Below are 21,335 nucleotides of genomic sequence, written 5' to 3'. Positions count from 1 at the left end.
CTCATTCTCATTGGTACAGCAGAGATTGTCAGAGATACAGCACAGGAGAGCCCCGTCAAATTCAGCACTATATGTTCTAAATGGGGGAGGCTATTAACTCACTGACACACACTGTCTACCTCCTTTCTCCTCTGTTCAACCTTTCCTTTATCAGTCTCAAGAGGGCTGGACTGAAAGTGTTACAATGGAACCATTTTTCCATTGTGATGTTTGCGTTGTACATAAAAATGACTTAAAATGTATATAGGCTATTGCAACTACAATATTTGTCTATGTGGGTGCACAACATGCCGATGTCATGAAACGGGTTTAGCATACAAATAATGTGGATCTGGAATATAAAAGTAAAATAAAATAAATCCGAAATCAAAAGTGATCATTTGAATTTGTGTTTTTATAAGATACAAAATATATATAGCCTACAGAACTCATATTGTATCATGTTGTAAGCTTTGAGCAACCAATTTCCATTCAACTGTTTCTTTCGCCTATAAAACTACAACTCCCAGAATTCCATCGTGTAACCTCGCGCTTCGTTCTTCCTGTTTGGGTGCAGCAGCTGGAAAAATGGCAGCTGATACAGGGAGATACAGGAGTGCTGTTAGCAAAAACAAAGACCCCTCTGGTCTTCTCATCTCCGTCATAAGGTGAGGTTATTTCTCGTTCTTTAACTGCAATAAATAGCGCGTACAGGATGTCGACAGTCCCACAACTGTGCTTGTATTTGAACTCGGAAACGGTCTGGCAGCTAGCTCTGAAGCTAAGTTAGCTATGTCAGTCACATCCTTCCTGGACTGTTAAATGTATGAAATAAATGAAAGCACACGCGTTTAGTATTTGTATGTCTAATATTAGATGTCGGTAATGGATAACAGCAGTTTCTTTCTTCCTGAAACTAAATATTAGTGTCAGATATGACTTAGTGCCCGGTGGCATGTGCATGCCTTTAACAATTTGAAGCTCACTCATTATCCAACGGCACTATTTTCACAATAAAATAATAATAATAAAACCCGAGCATAAATAAAGAACGAAGCAGCTAGACGGTACTTTTCCTTGATGGACAGTTATGTGCTTTCTTTTTTATATCCACGAGCAACCGATATCTTTTAGCAACAGTTGCTAAGTGCTAGGAAAAGACAGTGTTTTAAAAAGTTTACATGTCTTTTTTTGTCTTTGCTTTGGAGCACTGTGGCTTAAATATGGACATTCATTTATTTATCATTGGGAAAGTTTAGCAAAAGATGCAAAACCTACTTAGGAGACACACGGTGTAACCACAATCACCAAAAGTTACCAACAACAACATTGTGTCCAGGCCACTTTTTTTTTCTTTTGGAGAGAGGAAAGTGTAGATCATGCTAAGAAAACAGTAACAGGGTTTTCAAAGAGGTCATGCATATCCATTGACCCATACCATACTAATATCCAGTGGGTTTCTCAGCATGTGATACAAAGGGTGGTTTGATTTAAATAATGTAAATATATGATTAGGCTACTTTTTTAAACTGAGAGAGGAGTTGGAAGATATATGTGCTCCTTTCCTACCTATTTTCCCCCTCATCTTTACCTTATACAGCTGTCAAGTGCTTAATGTAAGCTCCCACTTATCTCAAACTCAGCTTCCAAATGACATTTCCTGAGGGTCTCTGCGCTCCACTTTGAAGAGATAACACTGATGCCTCTCTCAGATTTATGATGAGAATTTAGTTATTAGATTGAATCTCACTTATCCCTTCCTTCTTCCCCTGATGCAGGACTCTGTCCAGCAGTGATGACGTGCAGGACAGGGAGACGGAGAAGGGTCGACTGGAAGAGGCCTTTGAGACATGTGACAGAGATTTAGATGAGCTGATTGTTCAGCATTATGCTGAACTCACCACCGCCATCCGGACCTACCAGAGCATCACAGAGCGCATCACCAGCTCCCGCAACAAGATCAAACAGGTATGAAACGTGAAGGGTTGTGAAAAATGTTGCCTACATCAGTTAGTCAGTTGGATTTTAGAGCAGCTGCTCTAAGGTCTCTAATTAAAAACAAAACAGATACAGTTTTGTCATTTCCATTTGTCTGTTCATTTGTTAGAAGGGGTTTTCTCTATCAAACTCATTAAAATAAGTCAAGATTTTGAGATTACCTCCTCATTAGCAAATCAACTTTTCATTTTTCCATGGGGCTTCTGTTTCACAACAGACATTTTGACGAGTCATTGTAGAAAAAACACAGGTGTTACCAATATCATTAATTATGATTCATATCTGTACAAGTGTTCCAGTGTGACAGCGAATCAGGAGGCATCATATCTGGCCCATGAAACCAACATTTCTAAATGGAATTCAGCCATTAATTTACCCCTGAACAAAACATGTGAAAGTCTCATAATGGTAGTTAGTCAATATTAAGGCTGTATGCAATATCCTCCATTAATTTTTGTTGGATTTCATTTGTCTGTAAGTAGCACCCCTCTATTTCCACATCATCTGATAGGTTAATGTTATCTTGGGGGAGATTAAAGAATGCATGTGACTTGTATTGATGTTTTTAATGGTTGCACTGAGATTATTTTCAATGATTCTCCATGAACTGCATTGTACCTAGTGGCAAAACTTTGTGTTGTGTCTCTTTTGTATGATTTCAATGCACTCTTTCCTGCAGGTGAAGGAGAACCTCCTGTCCTGTAAGATGCTTCTTCACTGCAAAAGGGATGAGCTGAGGAAACTGTGGATAGAGGGCATTGAACACAAACATGTCCTCCAGCTGCTGGATGAAATTGAAAGCATCAAGCAGGTGCCTCAGCGGCTGGAAGCCTATATGGCAAGCAAGCACTACCTTCACGCCACAGATATGCTGGTGAGTAAACTGCTGGACGGAGAGTTAGTTGTATGGAAGCAGCATCTTTGATTGTTTTGAATGTCTGAGCTGCACAGATTCAGTTAGAGAGGCAGACAGCCGGAGGGTGAGAAAGGCATGGACTGCATCATAGATCTGGTCTTCCAAGAATGTTGTGCCCAGGTTGTTTGGGTGGTATGCAAGGTGAAGAAAGTGAGAAGTGGAAAAAGAAACAGATTGTCTCGTTGCTGAAGTTGTGGGAAAACCAATTGACAGTGCAAATGCATACAAGGCAATACTGATGGGGTGTTTATGAGGTGTTGTTGCTAAGATTGATTTCCTGGTGCGTCTCATCCTTTTAAAGAAGTCTTTTCTAGCCTTGAACAGTCCATTGGGTGCAACTCTTTTACTTCAAGCAGACATCATCTCAGTGCAGTGAGGGCACTGCAGGTGTGTATGTATGCGTGCACTCTTGTTCTTTTGATGTGTGTTTTGCAGTATGCTAGGCAGGGGAGCTGGAGGTTGGCGTTGAGGACTAAACGACCAGGCTCTGTGATCTCTCTGTTTCTTTCCTTCCCTCCTCTTTCCTCTCTCTCTTCCTCTGTCACTCCCACACATCTTCCTTCAGACTTTGGTAATAATTAGTTTGCTAGAATGGGGTTATCTGAGGAGGAGGAAAAAAGAGGGATGATGGTGCGCCCAAAGGACCATGAAAAAAATCCTCTTTGTGGGGGTGGAAAAGAAGTGGAACTTCATTCAACCTGTGCTCAGTCAGTTCAGCGTGTTTTGAAAGGTTGCGCAAAGTTCAAAGTCAGTTGGACTCTTCGCCTCTGTCTTTTAGAACTTCAAATATGCTTTGCTTGATCAGGATGGTGCATTTTTATTGGTACGTGAAAAGCAGACTTTAACTATCAAAATGGTATTGGATGCATTTGTTGTACTTTTTGCTTTGGAGACATATTTATGCAGTTCATGAATAAATAATGTGTTAAAAGTCCACTTCAGCCAAAGAGGAGGATGTTAGTTGATATTGTAAAATGTCAAAATAAGATCCTAATAACAACATAGCCTGTTTTATCCATGAATGATTTCTAAATTTATTTTTCTAATACTTTTAACAAGCAGGAATAAACCCTCCCTGTCAACTAAAAATAATAGCATGCACTGAATTTAAGTGTGGAAAAGCTTAATGCATTGTTAACTCAGCACTTGTCATTTCATTTCCTTCATTATTTTTTAAAACAAGCCAACTAAAATGACTATGCTTGTTACAAGTGAATATCAACTTTTACTAGTGATATCTGCATAAACTTAAGTTACACTTGAAAATGGCCAAGTGGAATAAAATTACACCCCACCGAAAAAAAATTCCATTATATTTTTGGAACAGATATTTACAGACAGAATATGAAAATTTGATTTATTTATATGAGATTTATATGTTTTTCTTGAATATGTTTGCTGCAGTATTGTAAACTCTCAGGGCACACTGTGTCTCTGCTGTAACATCATACTGTCTGTGTCACTTCTCAGAGAGTCCCCGATGTGTTTCATTCCCATCATGCTGTCATTCATTATGGCACTCATCTGTCAGATTAATGTCTCACAGGCCTCAACTTCTTTCTTTCTTTCTTTCTTTCTTTCTTTCTTTCTTTCTTTCTTTCTTACTGTCTTTCTTTCTTACTGTCTTTCTTTCTTACTGTCTTTCTTTCCCCTATCCATAACAAAAGTTGTTCTGTGCTTACTGACACATGCTTGCAGATGCATCCTTCTTTATTATTTTTGCCTGGTACTGTAGCAGGAGTAGATTAGCCAGGGATAAACTTCCCAGCCTTGTGTTTATGTGAGGCTTATCTCTAAGGGTTGACAATTAGAATTCAGACTATGCTCTCTGTCTGCTATTGAATGGCAGTCTTAAACCCCATGGGGTTGGTTAAAAACAAGACTGGCTTTGGTTTAAGAAAAACTCTCCTCTCCTCTCCTCTCCTCTCCTCTCCTCTCCTCTCCTCTCCTCTTCTCGCCTCTCCTTGCATCTCCTTGCATCTCCTCTCCTTGCCTCTCCTCGCCTCTCCCCTCTTTTCTGTTAAAAGCAACGTGCACCCACATACAATTCTTCTCTTCTCTTCTCTTCTCTTCTCTTCTCTTCTCTTCTCTTCTCTTCTCTTCTCTTCTCTTCTCTTCTCTTCTCTTCTCTTCTCTTCTCTTCTCTTCTCTTCTCTTCTCTTCCTCTCCTCCATTCTTCCCTTCTTTGTCTTTCTCTCCCAAGCAAATTCACTAGAGGCTTCATATCCCTCATTACACTGACAGTGCTGGCCCCCTAATGATGTTAACCAGCCTTCCTCTGTCATCCCGGCCCAATGGTAATGAGATATCTCCCCACACACAGACACATAAGCGTTAAATGATTTACAGTCATACAATCACACACATATAATCAGAGACAGACACATTTTAGAGGTGTGTGTAGACACACAGACACAGAACATGCAAAGCCTCGCATGCATGCCGAGTTATTCTATTAAGCCAAAGGGGGCTGATCATGCAGCGCATTAGCTCATCTTGTCACTAATGTGGCTCTCATTTGCATCAACACACACTTGACCCATGCCCCTCCCGCCTCCCACTGCTACCCATTCCCTCCTGGCCTGCCCTGGTCATGCAAATATTCTTTGCAGAGCTACCATCAGGCCATTAGTGTCCTTGAAACAGACGCAGAAAACCACATGCATGCACATAAATACTCGCATACTGTACGGGCTGGCACATCTTGTTTAATGGCATGTAGATTTATTAATTGTAAACATGCCACCACAACCACCGCTGCTCCTGCTTATGATAACTGAGGAAGGAGGGAGGGAGGGAGGCAGACTCAGGAAAGCATGAATCAGTGTTTTTGAATGGATTATATCCTTCAAATATTCTACATCATGCTTTGTATATCTCTGGGTCAGACATTATTGTATTGAATAGGTGGCATGGTGCTGCAGTGGTTAGTAATGCTGCCTCACAGCAAGAAGGTTTTGGATTTGATCCCTGGGCTTGGAGCCTTTCTGTGTGCAGTCTGCATACTCTCCCTGTGCCTGTGTGGGTTCATTCCAGGTTTTCTAGCTTCCTCCCACAGTCCATACACCTCATGCACACTAGCTTGATTGGTCACTCTAAATTACCCATAGGTGTAAATCATGTGATTATTACAGCATGTGAGGTTGTTTGTCTCTATATGTCGGCTGTGAAAAACTGCTGACCCTCACTAGTTGTCACCTGGGACTGACTCCAGCCCCCCGTGACCTTGCGTGGTTAAGTGATATAGCTAATGGATGGATGGATGGGTTGTTGTAGTAGAGAGTGTCACTGTGGTTGTTGGTGTAAACATGGAGTGAAGCCTCACTGTTGCTCACTCTCTTGGAGTTGACGATAGACATAGAAGGAGCTTTATGCACGGGTGTCAATAACTGAAGAGTATTAAGGACCGTCTAACCCATTGATGAAATAAAGGCTATTGATGTGAAAGTCTTTGTCTGAATTATGTTTGTTGTGGTTGAAGAAAATAAAAAAGTTGATCTCTGGTCCTCTATAGTTTTACATTGGAAGTAGAAGATTTAATTTAGAATGGTATGAACTTGAGAGATTTATTTCCTGGTGAAATCTCGCCTTGTCTACAGGGTGAGAGGCAGTAATTAATATAACCCTACAGCAGTTTACAAGAGTGTTTTTCTTGTAGACGACTGCTCTATATGTGTAGTGTGGAAATTTGGAGTAGTATCAAGCAACATTAAATGTTCCCTTCCTATCAGCTATTTTTACCATAAGCAAATATTAGTTGTCTGTTAGATGTTTCTTTTTACTGCTATGAAGACTTTATGTAGACTTGCCATGTGAGTTCCATTCAGATGCCTGTAAGCTGCGCTTGGCTGGTTTGTCGTCACATGCAGGTGTCAGCTGTGGAGTCCTTGGAAGGCCCCCTGCTGCAGGTGGAGGGGCTTGGAGATCTGCGGTTGGAGCTCCACAGCAAGAAGCTCAACATCCACCTCGTACTCATCGACGAGCTGCACCGACATCTCTACATCAAGTCCACGAGTCGCCTGGGACACAAGAACAAGGACAAAAATGCTGCTCGCCTTCCAGGGTAAGGAGTGTTTTTTAAAATAAATACATTTTATGGAATATGTTGTTACCAACTAGGGGGTTTCAAATGTTTTCACAGGAATAGAAAGTTGAAAATTGTTCTTCATTATCATCAAGGGGAGCATGTTGTTTCACTTGACTGTGCATGCTTGAAAATAATTGTGATTAGTGCTATATTATTGCTTTTGTTTGTGCAGGAAATTACAGTATTTATACACTATACAGTCAAACTATAAGGTACCTTTAGGGATAAGGAATCACATTTCAGTTTTTTCTTCTTTTTACAAACATGCTTAATAGCTTCAGCAAAGCTATATCTGTTCTTTTATGGGTCCACATAGTACATAAAATACATCTTATTTTATTTCCTTATCGGCTCATCAGAAGTATAAAATATGCACGACTGAAAGACAGGGAGGATGTAAAGTCATCGCCTGTTACACAAATCCATCTTTTAGTCAGCTTGTTTGGGTCCGAGGTATCAAAAGTTGTTATTGTTCAGCTATTATGCAGTCAACATAAATATAGCCATCAAAGTGTATTCTGCTTTGAAAAGTTTAGACTGTATGGATCTGCCTTCATTATAAGTTATTTCCTTACTGGGACAACTAAGTGTGACTTGCCAATTATTTACTGTATGGAAACCAAAGCCAATTACTGACAAAAAACAATTAGACCAAAACTTGTTGCTCTGCTTCTTTATGTTTGTACTTTGTGCTCTGAAGCCAGAGAAACAGACAAAAAAACAGCCCACATCATTTGCTGTAAAGAGGCAAACGGCACTAATTCATTCTTAGGGAATAAAGAAGCATCATGATAGGTTCTACAGTATGGACATCAAACAAACCAAAATACACACATTCTGTATTGTGGTTTGTTTTTTTTAGGGAAGAAAGCATAAAAAAAAAGTGTCGGAAATCAATTACTAGCAGTAAATAAACAATACAGTATGTTCATGTTTTCTCTTGTACCAGTGAGAATAACATAAGCCATTGCCTCCGTGACCCCGGGGGCCGCTCTCTTAGTTTCATGAAGCAGCTGTATAACTTATCGGTGATAATGTGGCACAGTGGCTTCAAACACACTGTTGATGCTGTGTAAGACATTCAGCTTAAATGTTGTTTGCACTTTTACACGTGTGCGTATGTGTGCCTGTGCGTGGGGTGCAGTAATTATGGTGGCGGTGGGTTGGTAAGGTAGAGTGATTTATTACCGAGGGTCAGCCAGTGACAGGTCCTGGCCTCCCTGTATTGGGTCGCCTCTAACAACAAGCCAGCCTCCATACACCCCACTCACTTAGCAGGCACACTGTGTTTATACCGCCCAACTTAAAGGACCTGGATTGCTTCCACCTCCGGCTTAAGGCTTGATAAATGGCTCATTGGAAAGCAGCACCAATCCCACCCAGAGATGCGAGGCTTTTTTCGTTATAACAGTAGATTGTTTTCGTTAGGAAAGGGAAGGTTAGTGGGTACGCTTCTGTTTAGTTTCATATGTGTGTAAGAAGCGATTACCCCAGAATTTAGGAGTTACTGTCCTCTCATGCAATTGCAATATCATGATGCATATGAGACAGAAATCATGTCGTGTATTGAAATGATACATGTTACTTTAATAATCCCTGAATTTTATTCCCCTCACAACTCCAGTGCCAAAGACACATCTCCAATGCCTGTGTTGGATGTCAGCAGCCTGTCCACCCCACGCAAACTTTTGGATTCATCCCAGTTCAGCACACCTGGATCCAGCGGTGGTAGGGTCTTTTGGATCTTATTAGATTGGGGTCTTGATGCACAAAAGATGGGTGGTGGACTTGGTGAAAAGAGGATAATGGTGAAAGAAAAGAGATGCAGAAAGAAACACAGAAATTCAAAGAAGGCATTTCATGAAAAACAACAGATTACATAGTTTGCGCTCCATTAAAACAGCATACATTAGGAGAGCTATAGAGATAAACATATCAACAAAGTAGTCTTGTTGGTCTCTATGGATAACAAAGCGTGTGGATTTCAGCTGGCAATTTTATTTTCACTGTGCTGATATTCTTAGTGATAATGAAGTCATTAGCACCACTCTGGCTTACATCCATTTGCATGTCATTATGGGTGTGCATTACACACACAGACACACAGACACACACACACACACACACACACACAGAATAACACACGAAAATGGCTGATCCAAACTCTTATACAAAGGGCGAAAAACACCACTAATAAACACATTCATTGCACATACACACATCAGCTTTCCACACTCGCATGCCTTTCCTTGCAGTACATCATGTCATAACATCTTCAACTTTTTATCATAGTATACATTTCCCTCGCTATAATTATTATCATCTTGTCCCCTCCTATCTGTACCATTAGTCACCCAGCGTCTCTGTCATCACAGCAGGGGATCAGCATTTGTTACACTCAAACCGGTAACCAGCTCTTTTAACAGAGACTGATAATGCAGGCTATAACTGTGTTCGGGAATGTATGAATTCTCTCTTGGTTGTAGGGGCGTCGAGTCACCACAGCATTCCTTCCAGGCAGAGCACAGAGCAGCGCAAACAAGAAGATAATGAAAAAAGTTAATCCTGCAATAACTTGGTGTTCCCTTGGTGATTCTGAGTTTTTATATTAAACCTGGCACTTTTTTCACCACCCACTCTTGGCACTCAAAATTAGTGACTCACCAGGTCGTTTTTAGCTCTTTGGATACCAGGCAGCGGTAGACCATAATGTACATGCGCCACTCAGTAGTCGCAGGCTTATTGCTACTGCAGCCTCACTAGTGTGGTGGTGACACATCAGCAACCTAAGCATGAGGCTGGCTCCTGGTGACAAAGGTTGAACATTTCTATGCCACCCAGGAATTGTTTCTGTAATCTATTGTGTAATTTTGCTTGTTTATCTTTTACTCCACCTCTTTTTATTTGCTTGGCTCAGCACATCAGCCTCTATGTTCGTGCCGTGACCCAACACATACTAAATGTCCATTCAATTCACCCTGTAACCTGAAAGTTAAAAGCGAAATCACATTTCTCACACATTATGCAAAAAAAAAAAAAAAATCGTGACAATTAGCTATCAGCAGGTGGTAAGTGCCTATACACTGTCATGCTAACAACCGTGGTCACGACACAGCAGCCAGCTTCCATCAGTGGCCTAGCGTGCCATTTTGTCTAATAGCATTAGAGTACCTCATTTGTAGCTAGTAATTGTCATAATTATTACACAAACTACAGTTGGAATGGGAAAAAGAGGAAATATACCCAAAGTCCATTAACTTGCCATAAACATTAACTCTCTTAACGTGCTTTGATGGGGAATTGGGAGGCCCCATCTAATGGAAATTAGAGCATCACTCCATGCTGCCACTCTCAATTTAGCCGCTAATATGGCTAAGTCATATGGTGAGAGCATAGTGGGGAGGGGGGGGTAATAGGATAGGTGGAGGTGTGCGCCTTTTAAAATAGAATGATGTATATTAATGCAGTAAAAACTGTCATTTTATTTGTTTTACTGTGCCACATTATTAAAAAGCGGATGAGGTTTGTGCTCTGTACGTGGGTGTGCTATGTCCCGGTTTGCTGAATAGGTAATAAACAATTTCAGAATACGACAGTATGTCAGATAAACAGAATGTGCATTTTATATATGCTGCTTTGTTGGTCACATGACTCTTCCAAAGGATTTTGCTCTTGTTTCTGAAGGGCAAGCGACATAAACAGCAATTTGTTTACAAAGGTGCAAATAGAGGCGAAGGAGTGTGGGGAGTTCTTATCATTTTACATTCGTCGAGTATTGAAATATTTGTATGCATGTTGTTGTAAAATATTCTATAAGCACTTCTGGTATGTACTAACCTTAGTGTATGTGTTGTGTTTACCGTCTTTAGTGCGTGAGCTGCAGCAGGATACACGGGAGCTCAACCAAACTGACCTCTCTGAAGTGGATCCAGAGGAGAACAGTGCTGAGTTCATGGGCATCCTCATTAAGGTACATACTGCGCAGCATTGCTTAATACTGCACAGTAATAATTGTGAATTTAAATTCCCCTCTGATGATAGAGCCACTTTTATGTTCTTTGTTATTTCAATGTCTCTGTGGTGTTTCTGTTTTTTCAAGTAAAATTTAATATTGTTCCTTTTTTTTCTTCAGGCTCTGGCCAAACTGAAGAAAATCCCAGAGACCATTAAAGCCATAATGGAGCGTTTGGAACCTGAATTGAAACAGATCGTTAAGAGGTCCACCACTCAGATTGCAGACCATGCTTACCAGAGAGGAGAAAACCTGGCCCAGGAGAGCCAGCCAAGGTACCGTATGCTGATGGGGAGGATGAGGAAGACACTGAAAACAGCATGGTTTCCTTAGGGAGACGAACAATCCCCTGAGGTGTGAGGTGCTTCAGATCAGTAAAATAAATAGAGAAAACTGAAGGTTAATAATAAATGGCAAATGAGGATGCAAACACACTAAATAGATAGTCATGAAGGGGAAACTGTAATCACTACTGTGGAAAGATGAAAGCAATCTTTTTAAAATTATCATATTTGCGTGACAGAAGATAATAAGTAGCACTAGCATTGTTTCCAAAAATGATCAGTGTAAACAGCAACACGCAGCTACGGCTGTTACCACTGATAAAAGACCTTAATAAAGCTGTCATTTATAATCCCAGCAGTGTTATATCTATACAAAGCAATTTTATTAAAGCACCCTGCTTGCTTATTCTTCTGTAGGTGTATATTCCCATTAGATTCAATTCCCCTGTGGCATTATGTAAAAGGTGGTCACTCTCTGGCTGGATACCTGACAGCTGTTTACAAAATACTAATATCAACCGGATTAGTCACCAGTCATATTTGCTGTTGCATGCAGTGGGCTTTTTTAGGTATATTAAGAGTTGACAGTAAAGGCTGTAGAGAAGATGTTTTGAATGCATTCCCGGGGTGTTCATAGTCAGACAGTCAACCAGGTATGAAACACAGTCAAGGCCAGGAGTGGAAGACGCACCTGCCTCAGACCATGAAAACAGATACTCTGCTGCTTTAAACCTAGACAAGTCATGGTTAAGCACACCCATACACACACACAAACAATTTCACACCTGCCATAGAGGACTGCTACATTTTGAAAGCAGTCACGTCAGCGCCCCGCAGACATACACATACAGTGAGTAGACTTGGGGAAGCACAGGTCTCAGTCCACTGATCCCGAACCATTTAAGAGGAACGTCTTGTTTTCTGTCAGGGATGTTCTCTCTGGCCTCGTCTGCCTTCCTTCTCCTGTTGCCTGCTGAATCTCATCTGACCTCAATGTAATAGGCCACCGTGTAGCTCATTCCCAGATCCAGCGCTTACAGATTGTTTTAAGTTTGCCCGCGTGCACGAATGTATGTGAACGCTTAACGCGGTATTTGTCTCGGAGCGTGCTGAATTGCATTTGGATGAACACTTAGGGGTTTGTGTGTGTGTTTGAATTCAGATGCGTACACACCTAGTTCTGCCTATGTTCACTTCAATTTAAAGTCAAGGTTTGTTGCTATGGAAACTCCACCAATGTACCACTTGTAGGGAACAATGGTCTTGCATTATTGCACACTATATTTTATAGCACTGCAGACTAGCAGCAACACTTAAGCACTTTACAGCGTATACAGTGGTCTGTGGTTTGCTGTTGGAGGGTTATGTTCTCATTCAGCTCCTCTGTGATCAGCCACATTGAGAGTGCATTTCCACTCTCGGCTCCTTTCACTAGATTCTGCTTTCATAAAGATAACTCCACACAGGTTCCCTCTCTCCATGCACCAAAGTTATTAGCACGCACCACTGATCTGTGAGTAGTTCAGCTTAATTTACATCAAATCAGACTTCTTGAACTCATATTCCTTTTTCATTTTGCATTACAAAAACAAGAGTGGTTTCTCTTTTTCTTTGTTGTTGGTCTATAGGCGACTTTGAGTCTGAGTCTAATCTGAACCCCCCAGAAAGAGAGAGCTGATTTAAAGTAAAGAAATGCTTGAATGCCCAAAGAACATTAAAATGAAAGGCTAAGTATTTTAGATCCAATTTAAAAACAGAAAAACTCATTGATCACAAGACTGATTGCTTGTCGCTAACGTACTGTTTTCCTCGGCCTGTTCAATACAGTGGTCACTGGAAAAGTCCAAGAGGCAGATGTTTCCATCCTATGTCCTTTTGCACGTGACAACACAATGACCTGGCACATGTAATACTTAAACAACTCTTGAAACACTCCTACTTATTGTAATTTAATTATCTGTGACTGACAACCAGCTTAACGATAATCAATCATCATCCTTTGAAACTGAAACACACACACATGCACTGTGAGATGCGCTGTCTGTCGTTTAGTAAAGGAAAGTACGTGGTCCGTGTGTGTGTGTGCTGTGCTCCCTGCTGCTGCTCCTGGCTGTTCATCAGCCTTGTGTGCGTCAGCTTCGATCCTGAGGGGAAATGAGAAGTGAGGTCTCAAAGAACAGACAATATGGATTAGGATGGCCTCCACTGGGAGATAATGAGAAGGACTGGGCTGTCTACTCTTTGTATTTGTGTGTCTGTGTGTGTTCGTGAGGTGGTGGGGTGTCGGGGTGTTGTTGCCGTGCACTTAGAGATTGAGCAAAAGGAGAGGTGACAAGGTCAGAGCTGTAAATCTTGCATGTCCACCTCTGTGCAGGTGGACACGGCCATATATTGTTTGTCCGTTTCTGAGGGCTGCTGTTGTATCCTCGCTCTAGGAGTCGGTCCTTTATGTTTATACATTAGAGAGACGGGGGAGAGAAAAATTCCCTCACTCGTTGTTGGCATTTCACAGCTCCTCTCGTCGTCTCACGAACATCTCCCATTCACTGAGTTATAGCTCATAGTGATTTGTGCCTGCTTTCCTCTCCATTAATAACATTTACTTGCTGCTACTGCCAGTGTAGTGACAGACAGCCAACCAAAATGCCCCCTAGTGAAACATCCATCTTGCCTCTACTTTATCCTTATACCTTCCCAGGAAACCTTGGCTGCTTCCCAAAACTTTTAGCATGCTTTCTTTTATTGCAGCATTCAAATTGGTGGTAATTTGTATTCATTTGGCACTACTGAGGTGCGGGCTCAGGTGCTTTTCAGTACACGTAATAGAAGCAGTTCCAGCCTCCCTGGTTTGGAGCCTACATTTTTACCCTGGTTAGTTGTATTTCAGGCTATTACAACAGGCCTTTCTTGAGTCATCTAATAGTTAAGCACCCATCTTGCCTCAGATTTTCTTTCTAACCCCTCAATTTAATCAGACGGAAAGCTGATCAGGAAGGTGAAAGAAAGATTCAGTTAGATCCGAGCTCAGCTGGAAAAGATAGGTCCCAGGGTGGGGAGCATTGACACAGACTGAAATTCTTGAACTTATCCTGATTAGAGACTGTCTAGATATATCCCATTAGAGACTTTGAATTGCCAGTCATTTTTACTGCTGCTGTATTCTTGTACAAAACAAAGGTATGGCTTACTCCCAATTAAATAAAACCCAAATGAATTGACAGAGGAAGGTCCTAAAAGGCCAGCGTTAGATAAACAGTGTGACTGTATTTATATAAACTGTAACTCCACTAAAATAAAGTGGGCACTCACTGGCTTTGGTGCACTGGGTACTCATCCAGACTCAACTAATGTAACCTGTGTTCCCTCTTCACTCTGAAAGCTTTGTCCTTGTGCAGAAAGCAGCTATAGTAAAGTCTGTATGAAAGCATTAGTGTAGATGAGGCAACTGTGGGTTTCCAATCCACAGTGTAGCACTCAGATCAAGTGGAAGGTCAGCGTGGTTTTGGCTGCACTCTCTTCTTCAGCCAGAGCCATTTACAGCTAATGAGAGTAGGTCCTCGTTCGAGTCCAGGTTGGTCACCTCGCCACTTATACAATATATAGTCCAGGTGCTGGGTTGTGACTGAAGGAACAACAGAACTGTGACTGAAAAGAGGGAACTGCAGCACCTCTTCGATAATGTGATGTGCACTCTGTAGTGGAAATAAATACATTGTAATAGGAAGCATCATCATCATCATTCCTATTCATGTACATCCTGCTGGGATGGTAATAGAGCATCTAAGGCCAAGCAGAAGCTGAGATACACAGCTCCAGAACTGTGTTGTTACATTTTGCACACCATGGATTATCAAAGGCATCAGTATTGCTCAACTGTTTTAATGGATACTGTGAATTTGGAGGTAAAGTGAAGCACAGAAAGGAGCTGTCAGCTGTTGCAATACTCTGGAGTGTGTAGACTTTGTAGCTAATGTTCTGGCTGGCCCCAGAAATATCACCACATGCTAAAACTAATTTTCCTTCCCTCTAATTTGCAAACAGAAGCCGAGTTCATTGGATGCTCAAGGCTAGTTTATTTCCCTCATTAATAAAGGGTTGGGTGAATATAGTGGGTGAAAAATGTATAAAACTTGTTTAAATACTGTTAAGTGTGTAAGTATCATGAATCATTTCTCATAACTTGTCTTGATCTCCCTCCTTTTCCCTCTCCATGTCTTCACTACCCACTCCCCTGCTCTCTGCCCCCTCCATGATTCATATTCTCTCCCTCCCTTTCTTCTCCCTCTGGCTCCCTCTGCAGGCTGCTGCTGGAGCTGCTGGAGCTTTTGTTTGATAAATTCAAAGCCGTGGCTCAGGCTCACAGCGTGGTGCTGGCCCACCTGCAGCAGATTGCGGTGCAGTGCCCGGGCGGGGCCCACGAAGAGGGCATCAAGCTCTACGAGCAGGCGGACGTCTCTGCCAAGATCCAGACGGTGCTGCAGGTCAGTTTTTCGAACAACAGTGACATAGACCATGTGAAAAGAGGGGCACAAACAACAAACACTCAAACCTTAGCCATCAAATGGAAATGCAGTTGTAAACATCCTCACACCTACATATTAAATAAGAAATTGGATGAACACATCTGCCATATCTGTCAATCAAGAGGATTATAATGAGCATGAGCAAAAACTTCTACAATCTACAAACAAGCACTATTCTTTTTATAGTCTTCATTGTGTTTACCATTGATACTTATTTTATGGGGCCATATTGTAGCTTTACACCTGGTGACAAGATGTTTTTATGGTGAACACAGGATTGTTTATTTTGTCCTCCCTCGCAGGCATACCCCCAGGCTTTTATTTTTTATTCACTGTCACAGAGATTTGTTCCTCCCTGATTTATCTTCCATCCTTTCCTCAAAACACTCGATTTAATTCACCTTCTCTTACAGTAAATTAATCAGTGGAGAAACTGGCAGCGATGTGATGGATGGCAGTCAATGTGGTGAAGCAAGAAGCGGCAAGGGAAAAAGACAGGGGAAGCTTGATTGCTTGGATTAATTTTAGGTTCTTTAATTGGCGTGTATTTATGCTGGGTTCTTGCTCCCTGCTCCTGTTTGATTGGCGGAGGGGATGAGCAGCTGTTGAGCTGACCTATGGCGAATCTCAGAGGGAAATCTATGGCAGTCGTTGCTCTCAAAGCGATCGGTGTGTGTGTGTGTGTGTGTGTGTGTGTGTGTGTCTCTCTGTGTGTTCACACCCAAGAAAACAAGCGTTCTCCCTGACGCTCCCTCACTGGGGGTTGTGCAATTTAAATTTATGTCATTTTCCTGAAGCGTGATGATGTGCATAACTCCAGTTTAAATTGTTTGAGAGCCCGGTTCTCTCTTCTTTCTCAATTTTCTTAAAGTTTTCTTATGAAACCATGACTTTGATTTACAGTATATAAACTTACAGTATACATAAGAAGTTAACTTTTTTGAGCTTTGTTGCTGTTTTGTTTTGTTTTGTTTTGTTTAGCACACGCCAGTGTTTTTACAGATCATAAACTTGTAAAAATAAATAAAGAGACAGAACTCAGTAGCTCAGTTAAATTGAAAGCTTATCTATTTCTAGATCAGGCACTATGGCTTGTAGCGACTCTTCCAATAACTTAATACATTTTTTTTTTCAGCTGGCATGCATGAACGCACAAATACGTAAGTGTTTAGATGTATGTGTGTGTGCGTCTCCAAGGGTGTGAATGTGCATAGGCATGTACTGTAATAGCTCTGCTGTACCAGTGGCATTAAGCCATTCCCCAGCATGTGACCACTGCCAGCACCCAGTTGCCAGGGACTCCACTCTGTCGTCTCTGCGATGTGAGATAATGTAATCTCTTGATTAGAATACTCATTACGTGAAATGAGGTTTTCTTATTCACTCACTCGTGTTATTATTTCCTGACCGATTGTATCAATATGAAGGCTCCTCGTCCGTCCACCCCCCCCACCCACCGCCATCTCTCTCATGTCTCCTGCTTGTTGTTGTTGTTGTTTCATTGCTCTCTCACTCTGTATTTCCATTTCCCTTGCTCCTTCCTTCCTTCTTCAGCATCATTCCTGCTGTGTCCCAATACCTTGTGCATAGCCCTCTTACTCCTTGTAATTTCCTTCTTAATCTTATTATCTTGCTTTCTTTTTCTCTCTCAACTCCCACACTCCCTTTCACCCCCTTCGTTTAGCTCTCTCTGTCTTAGAGAGTCACATATCAGCAATGAGAGAAATTAAATTCCTACCGCTCCCACAGTGGCTCTGTTGAATATTATTGGATGCTGAGCCAGGTCTTATCTCACGTCTTAACATCCACAAAGGGGCAGGATCCTACTCAGCATTGGTCAGAATTTGGTTATGATCTTTGTTACTTCCCTCATCTTGTTTTCTCTCTCGAGCTCAATTTTCTTCAGTTCCACAAAAACTACTCTAACCGGTCTTCTTGTTTTAATTTTATATTTCAAAACAATAGCTCACCATTGCCAGAGACAGATTCTATTTGAAAGTCATTCTTCTGAAAAGCTTGAACAGAATAACTGTCTGCCACAACTTCTGGCTAATTTGGGCATGGTTGATTCAGTTTTGACAGAGGCAAGTCGTTTTTTGTAGCAACTGCAATGTGTCTGTGTATAAGTCATTTAATCATTTTGGAGCTTTTTGAAATATGTTAAAACGGCTCTACCTTTTTTTTTGCCAGTTCCTTTTTAGTATCTTCTGCCACCTTTACAGTTAAATCAACTGAACCCCTCTCTGTCTTACTTATTGCACTTTTTGACATGTGCTGAAACCTCTTGGTAGGTGTTATTTTTTTTCCCCCACTTTGAGCGCTGGAGAAACCAGATTGACCTTTCCACATGACATACCAGCAGACAGATGCAAGAGTCGACATAAACTCAGGATGCAGCCAGTAACAAGTCCTCGGTTGAGAAACGGCGTTCATCAATGTGTGACTGAGTGAACGGGAGTAGGTAAACAAGCTTTTAAAAGTCAGGATTCATGTATTGGTTTTAATCCCTGTTCCGAAATGCTGGAGATGCTCCTGCTTGTTGTTTATTTCATTGCAGAAGTATTGATTCAAGCCATAAAAGGACTGAATGGTAATCAGTGGTATTGATGCTGGAAGGAGGTGTTTTAATGTCACTTCACAATTTTTCCAGTGGCTTTCTGTAGAATGTGTGAACATATCTATTGATTATTCACACCATTATTGAATTTACATTTCTAAGTGTGCACGACCACATTCCTTCACTACTCTCCATGTGTGACTGCCTTTCTTCTTTTTTCCATCTTCCTCTTCAAAGCAATATGTTTTTTTTCCAGGAAATCATAGAGTGACTGGAATTTGTATGTGTCCATAAATGTTTAATGCGCCTCTCTCTCCCCCTCAGAAAATACAGTATAGCATCATCAAACAATTAAGACAGCCTGTCAGCCTGGCGAGTAAAATGATGTTCTCCGAGTTAAAATGTTAGTCTAAACAAACATTATGTGCCAAGCCAGAATATCCACAAGTTTCCTTTGAATCTTTAATAAGACAGAAGTCACAATACTTCACCAAGTAATTGGGTAACATAGTTCGTAAAAGATCACAGTTCATAAACCTTTCCATGCTTTCTTCATTAAGAACCTCTAGTGGGAGTGTTATTTAATGTATATTTGTGCCTCTGGCTACTGACGTCCATCACCCTTTGACCTTGTCGGCCGTTGAGTTTGAGGCGTACGAGTTTGTTAATTAGCTCACCATTTGCACATTCCACGTGGATTTGTGGCTGTGACTGCTTGCCATGTCCGTTGTCTGCTGCAAGTGTGTGACCCGAGTGCAAATCGCACTTTTAATGAGTGACTTCCCCTCTGCACACAAGAAACTCCGAGGCTAGCATTCAACAATATGGACGGATGTTTATTATCTGCCTTCTGAAAGAACTGTAGAAGATCATAGATACTTAAATGGCCATTTTTAACAGGATCTTGATCACATGACTGCCACCCACTTCTTTTTGATTCAGAAGAGAGTCTATATCTTAGTCTAAATCTGCTTCATTTTATTGCTGAAGATTAACCAAGACAAAAGCAGTTTATGTTCGTGCCAAATATATTTAAATATACAAGTGGCTTATAGATGCACCGCCTTCTCTCAGCTCATCAACAGAGTGAAAACGAGGCGAATTGAACTGCCAGAGAGTAGCCAGAAGACAATGATCTCTTTTAATTAGATATGAAGCACAGACATCGCTACGTTGTTCTCGCCCCAACATTTTAATCAATGTGTCACATTTATTCTGCCCTCCAAAGCGCTGTCATATTTACATATCGCTGGAGCGCGTTGAAGTCTACCATCTCCTTGGTGTCGCAAAGTCTCATCTCTCCCCACCCCAACCCCCCCACTTTACATCTACTACATCAAAATCACCAGACTTAATCAAATCCTGATGCGTACTTCTGCAATAGTTTCCTTGACGTGTTGATACAGTATATGACTGTGCTGCAAATGAGGGCGCAGTATATTTGATCCCGTGCTATAAACGCTACCGTGACTTAACTTTTAAATAAAAAGCACCTCAGATGAGTTCTATGCAGTTGTACAACTTGGATGATCATAAGCATGTACAGTATGGCTGTGCAGATGGATATTTTAATGCGACTGCACTAGCCAGATAATTTTCTGAATGTGTAGGGTATATGTACAATATTAAATCTGGCGATTAAGTGCACACAGCATTCTCGCATACATACGTAATGGAAATTTAAAAGGTTAATGCAAAACTAAATAAGGCTTAACTTTGTTTACTGTAAAGTTCACCCATAATTTAAACCAATTACGGTGAATAGTAATAGTAATAACCTTTTTTCTCTCATTTGTCATTTGGATAAAATATGCAATAATGTGCTAATTTGGCATATAAACAAAAATGAAAACACGTCTTTTTACAGCACTGTGTCCATAGAAACACTATTGTATTGTTTCCCTTTCTTTTTCATTTGAAACAACAATGAATAAGTGGTGGAGACACAGCAAGGACACACAGAGAAACAAAATAGGTTTGAGCGAGCACACAGGCACATCTTCCTCTCCTCCTCCGTCAACAAGATAGCCTTCAGAAGATTGACTTGACGCGGCCCACTCCAGGTGGGAACCCCCACTGGTTAGCGGTAGTTCAGTGCAGCGGGAGTAGCTGTGGCTGAAGCGCTGTCCAAACTTGTGAAGGTTATTGAAGTTTCTGGAACACAATCAATACAGGGTGTATACAGAAACCTCTCTTTGACGGCCAAGGACACTTTGGGCTTTACCTTCAAACTAGCAGCGAGGGATATCAGTCAATATGTTTTGTGACAAGACACCAGCCGAGGGATTTAGTGGGAAAACAGCTGATTTCAATAAGCCTTGAGAAAGGATGAAAGTGTTGAGATTGTTCTGTCAGCTGCTTTTAAGATGACTTAATAAGAAGGTGAGGATTTGAACAAGGAAGGAAAATGAAGGGATATTTATTTCTTTAATTTTAGTCAATTAATTGCTCCCAAATCAATCAAGTGCTCACCTGCAAAGGCTTGAGTGACGCTCTCTTAATTGCTCTGATTTGTTGATGTTAGGGCCCTAATGGACGGACTAGAAGATGAGTATACACTTTCTCCGAGCACAAAAGGTGACATCGGGACATTTTGTTCACAGGAAATAAACGAGAGTGCCGGTAATGAATTACAAAGGCACACTTCCGTGAAGCTTTTCTCCACTTTTTATTAAAACTTCGCAATCAGCCCACTGGACTGATTTAAGCTCGGGGGCGAGACCTGAGCCACTCAAGTGCCGAACGAGGTTGGCTGGTTGATAGAATTACATTGAATAGTTGTGGTGGAAATGATTGTCTTTGTCAGGGGAGCCCTTGAGAGAGATGTGGTTTGCATGTGTACCCACTCAAACGCATGTGCAGGCAAACACGCGCACACACTTGAGTTTATATGAACTCTCGAGCTTTCGTCTTATTATCCGGTGTGAAGAGCCATTTGCCATGTCTCACATTTTTACATACCAGCCACTGTTTCGCAGA

At 41.3% G+C, this 21,335-nt stretch overlaps 1 protein-coding gene across 3 annotated transcripts in view; it reads left to right on the top strand.

The window, feature by feature from the left end:
• The first annotated feature begins 499 nt into the window (after window positions 1-499).
• Window positions 500-21,335, top strand: part of exoc4 (exocyst complex component 4) — a 109,737-nt gene continuing 88,901 nt past the window's right edge. For all 3 annotated transcript variants that reach the window (XM_085769625.1, XM_085769624.1, XM_085769623.1), the window contains exons 1-8: window positions 500-647; window positions 1,758-1,947; window positions 2,657-2,851; window positions 6,763-6,956; window positions 8,605-8,708; window positions 10,850-10,950; window positions 11,113-11,267; window positions 15,577-15,757. In XM_085769625.1, coding sequence (XP_085625751.1) covers window positions 568-647; window positions 1,758-1,947; window positions 2,657-2,851; window positions 6,763-6,956; window positions 8,605-8,708; window positions 10,850-10,950; window positions 11,113-11,267; window positions 15,577-15,757 — 1,200 coding nt within the window. In that variant the 5' untranslated portion in view covers window positions 500-567. The remainder of the gene's footprint in view (window positions 648-1,757; window positions 1,948-2,656; window positions 2,852-6,762; window positions 6,957-8,604; window positions 8,709-10,849; window positions 10,951-11,112; window positions 11,268-15,576; window positions 15,758-21,335) is intronic.

Source organism: Trachurus japonicus, chromosome 23, assembly GCF_045865225.1.
Source record: "Trachurus japonicus isolate A0001 chromosome 23, Traja_1.0".
NCBI lineage: Eukaryota > Metazoa > Chordata > Actinopteri > Carangiformes > Carangidae > Trachurus > Trachurus japonicus.
The sequence above is the reverse complement of the archived record's forward strand: the minus strand, read 5'-3'. Positions and strand labels throughout refer to the sequence as shown.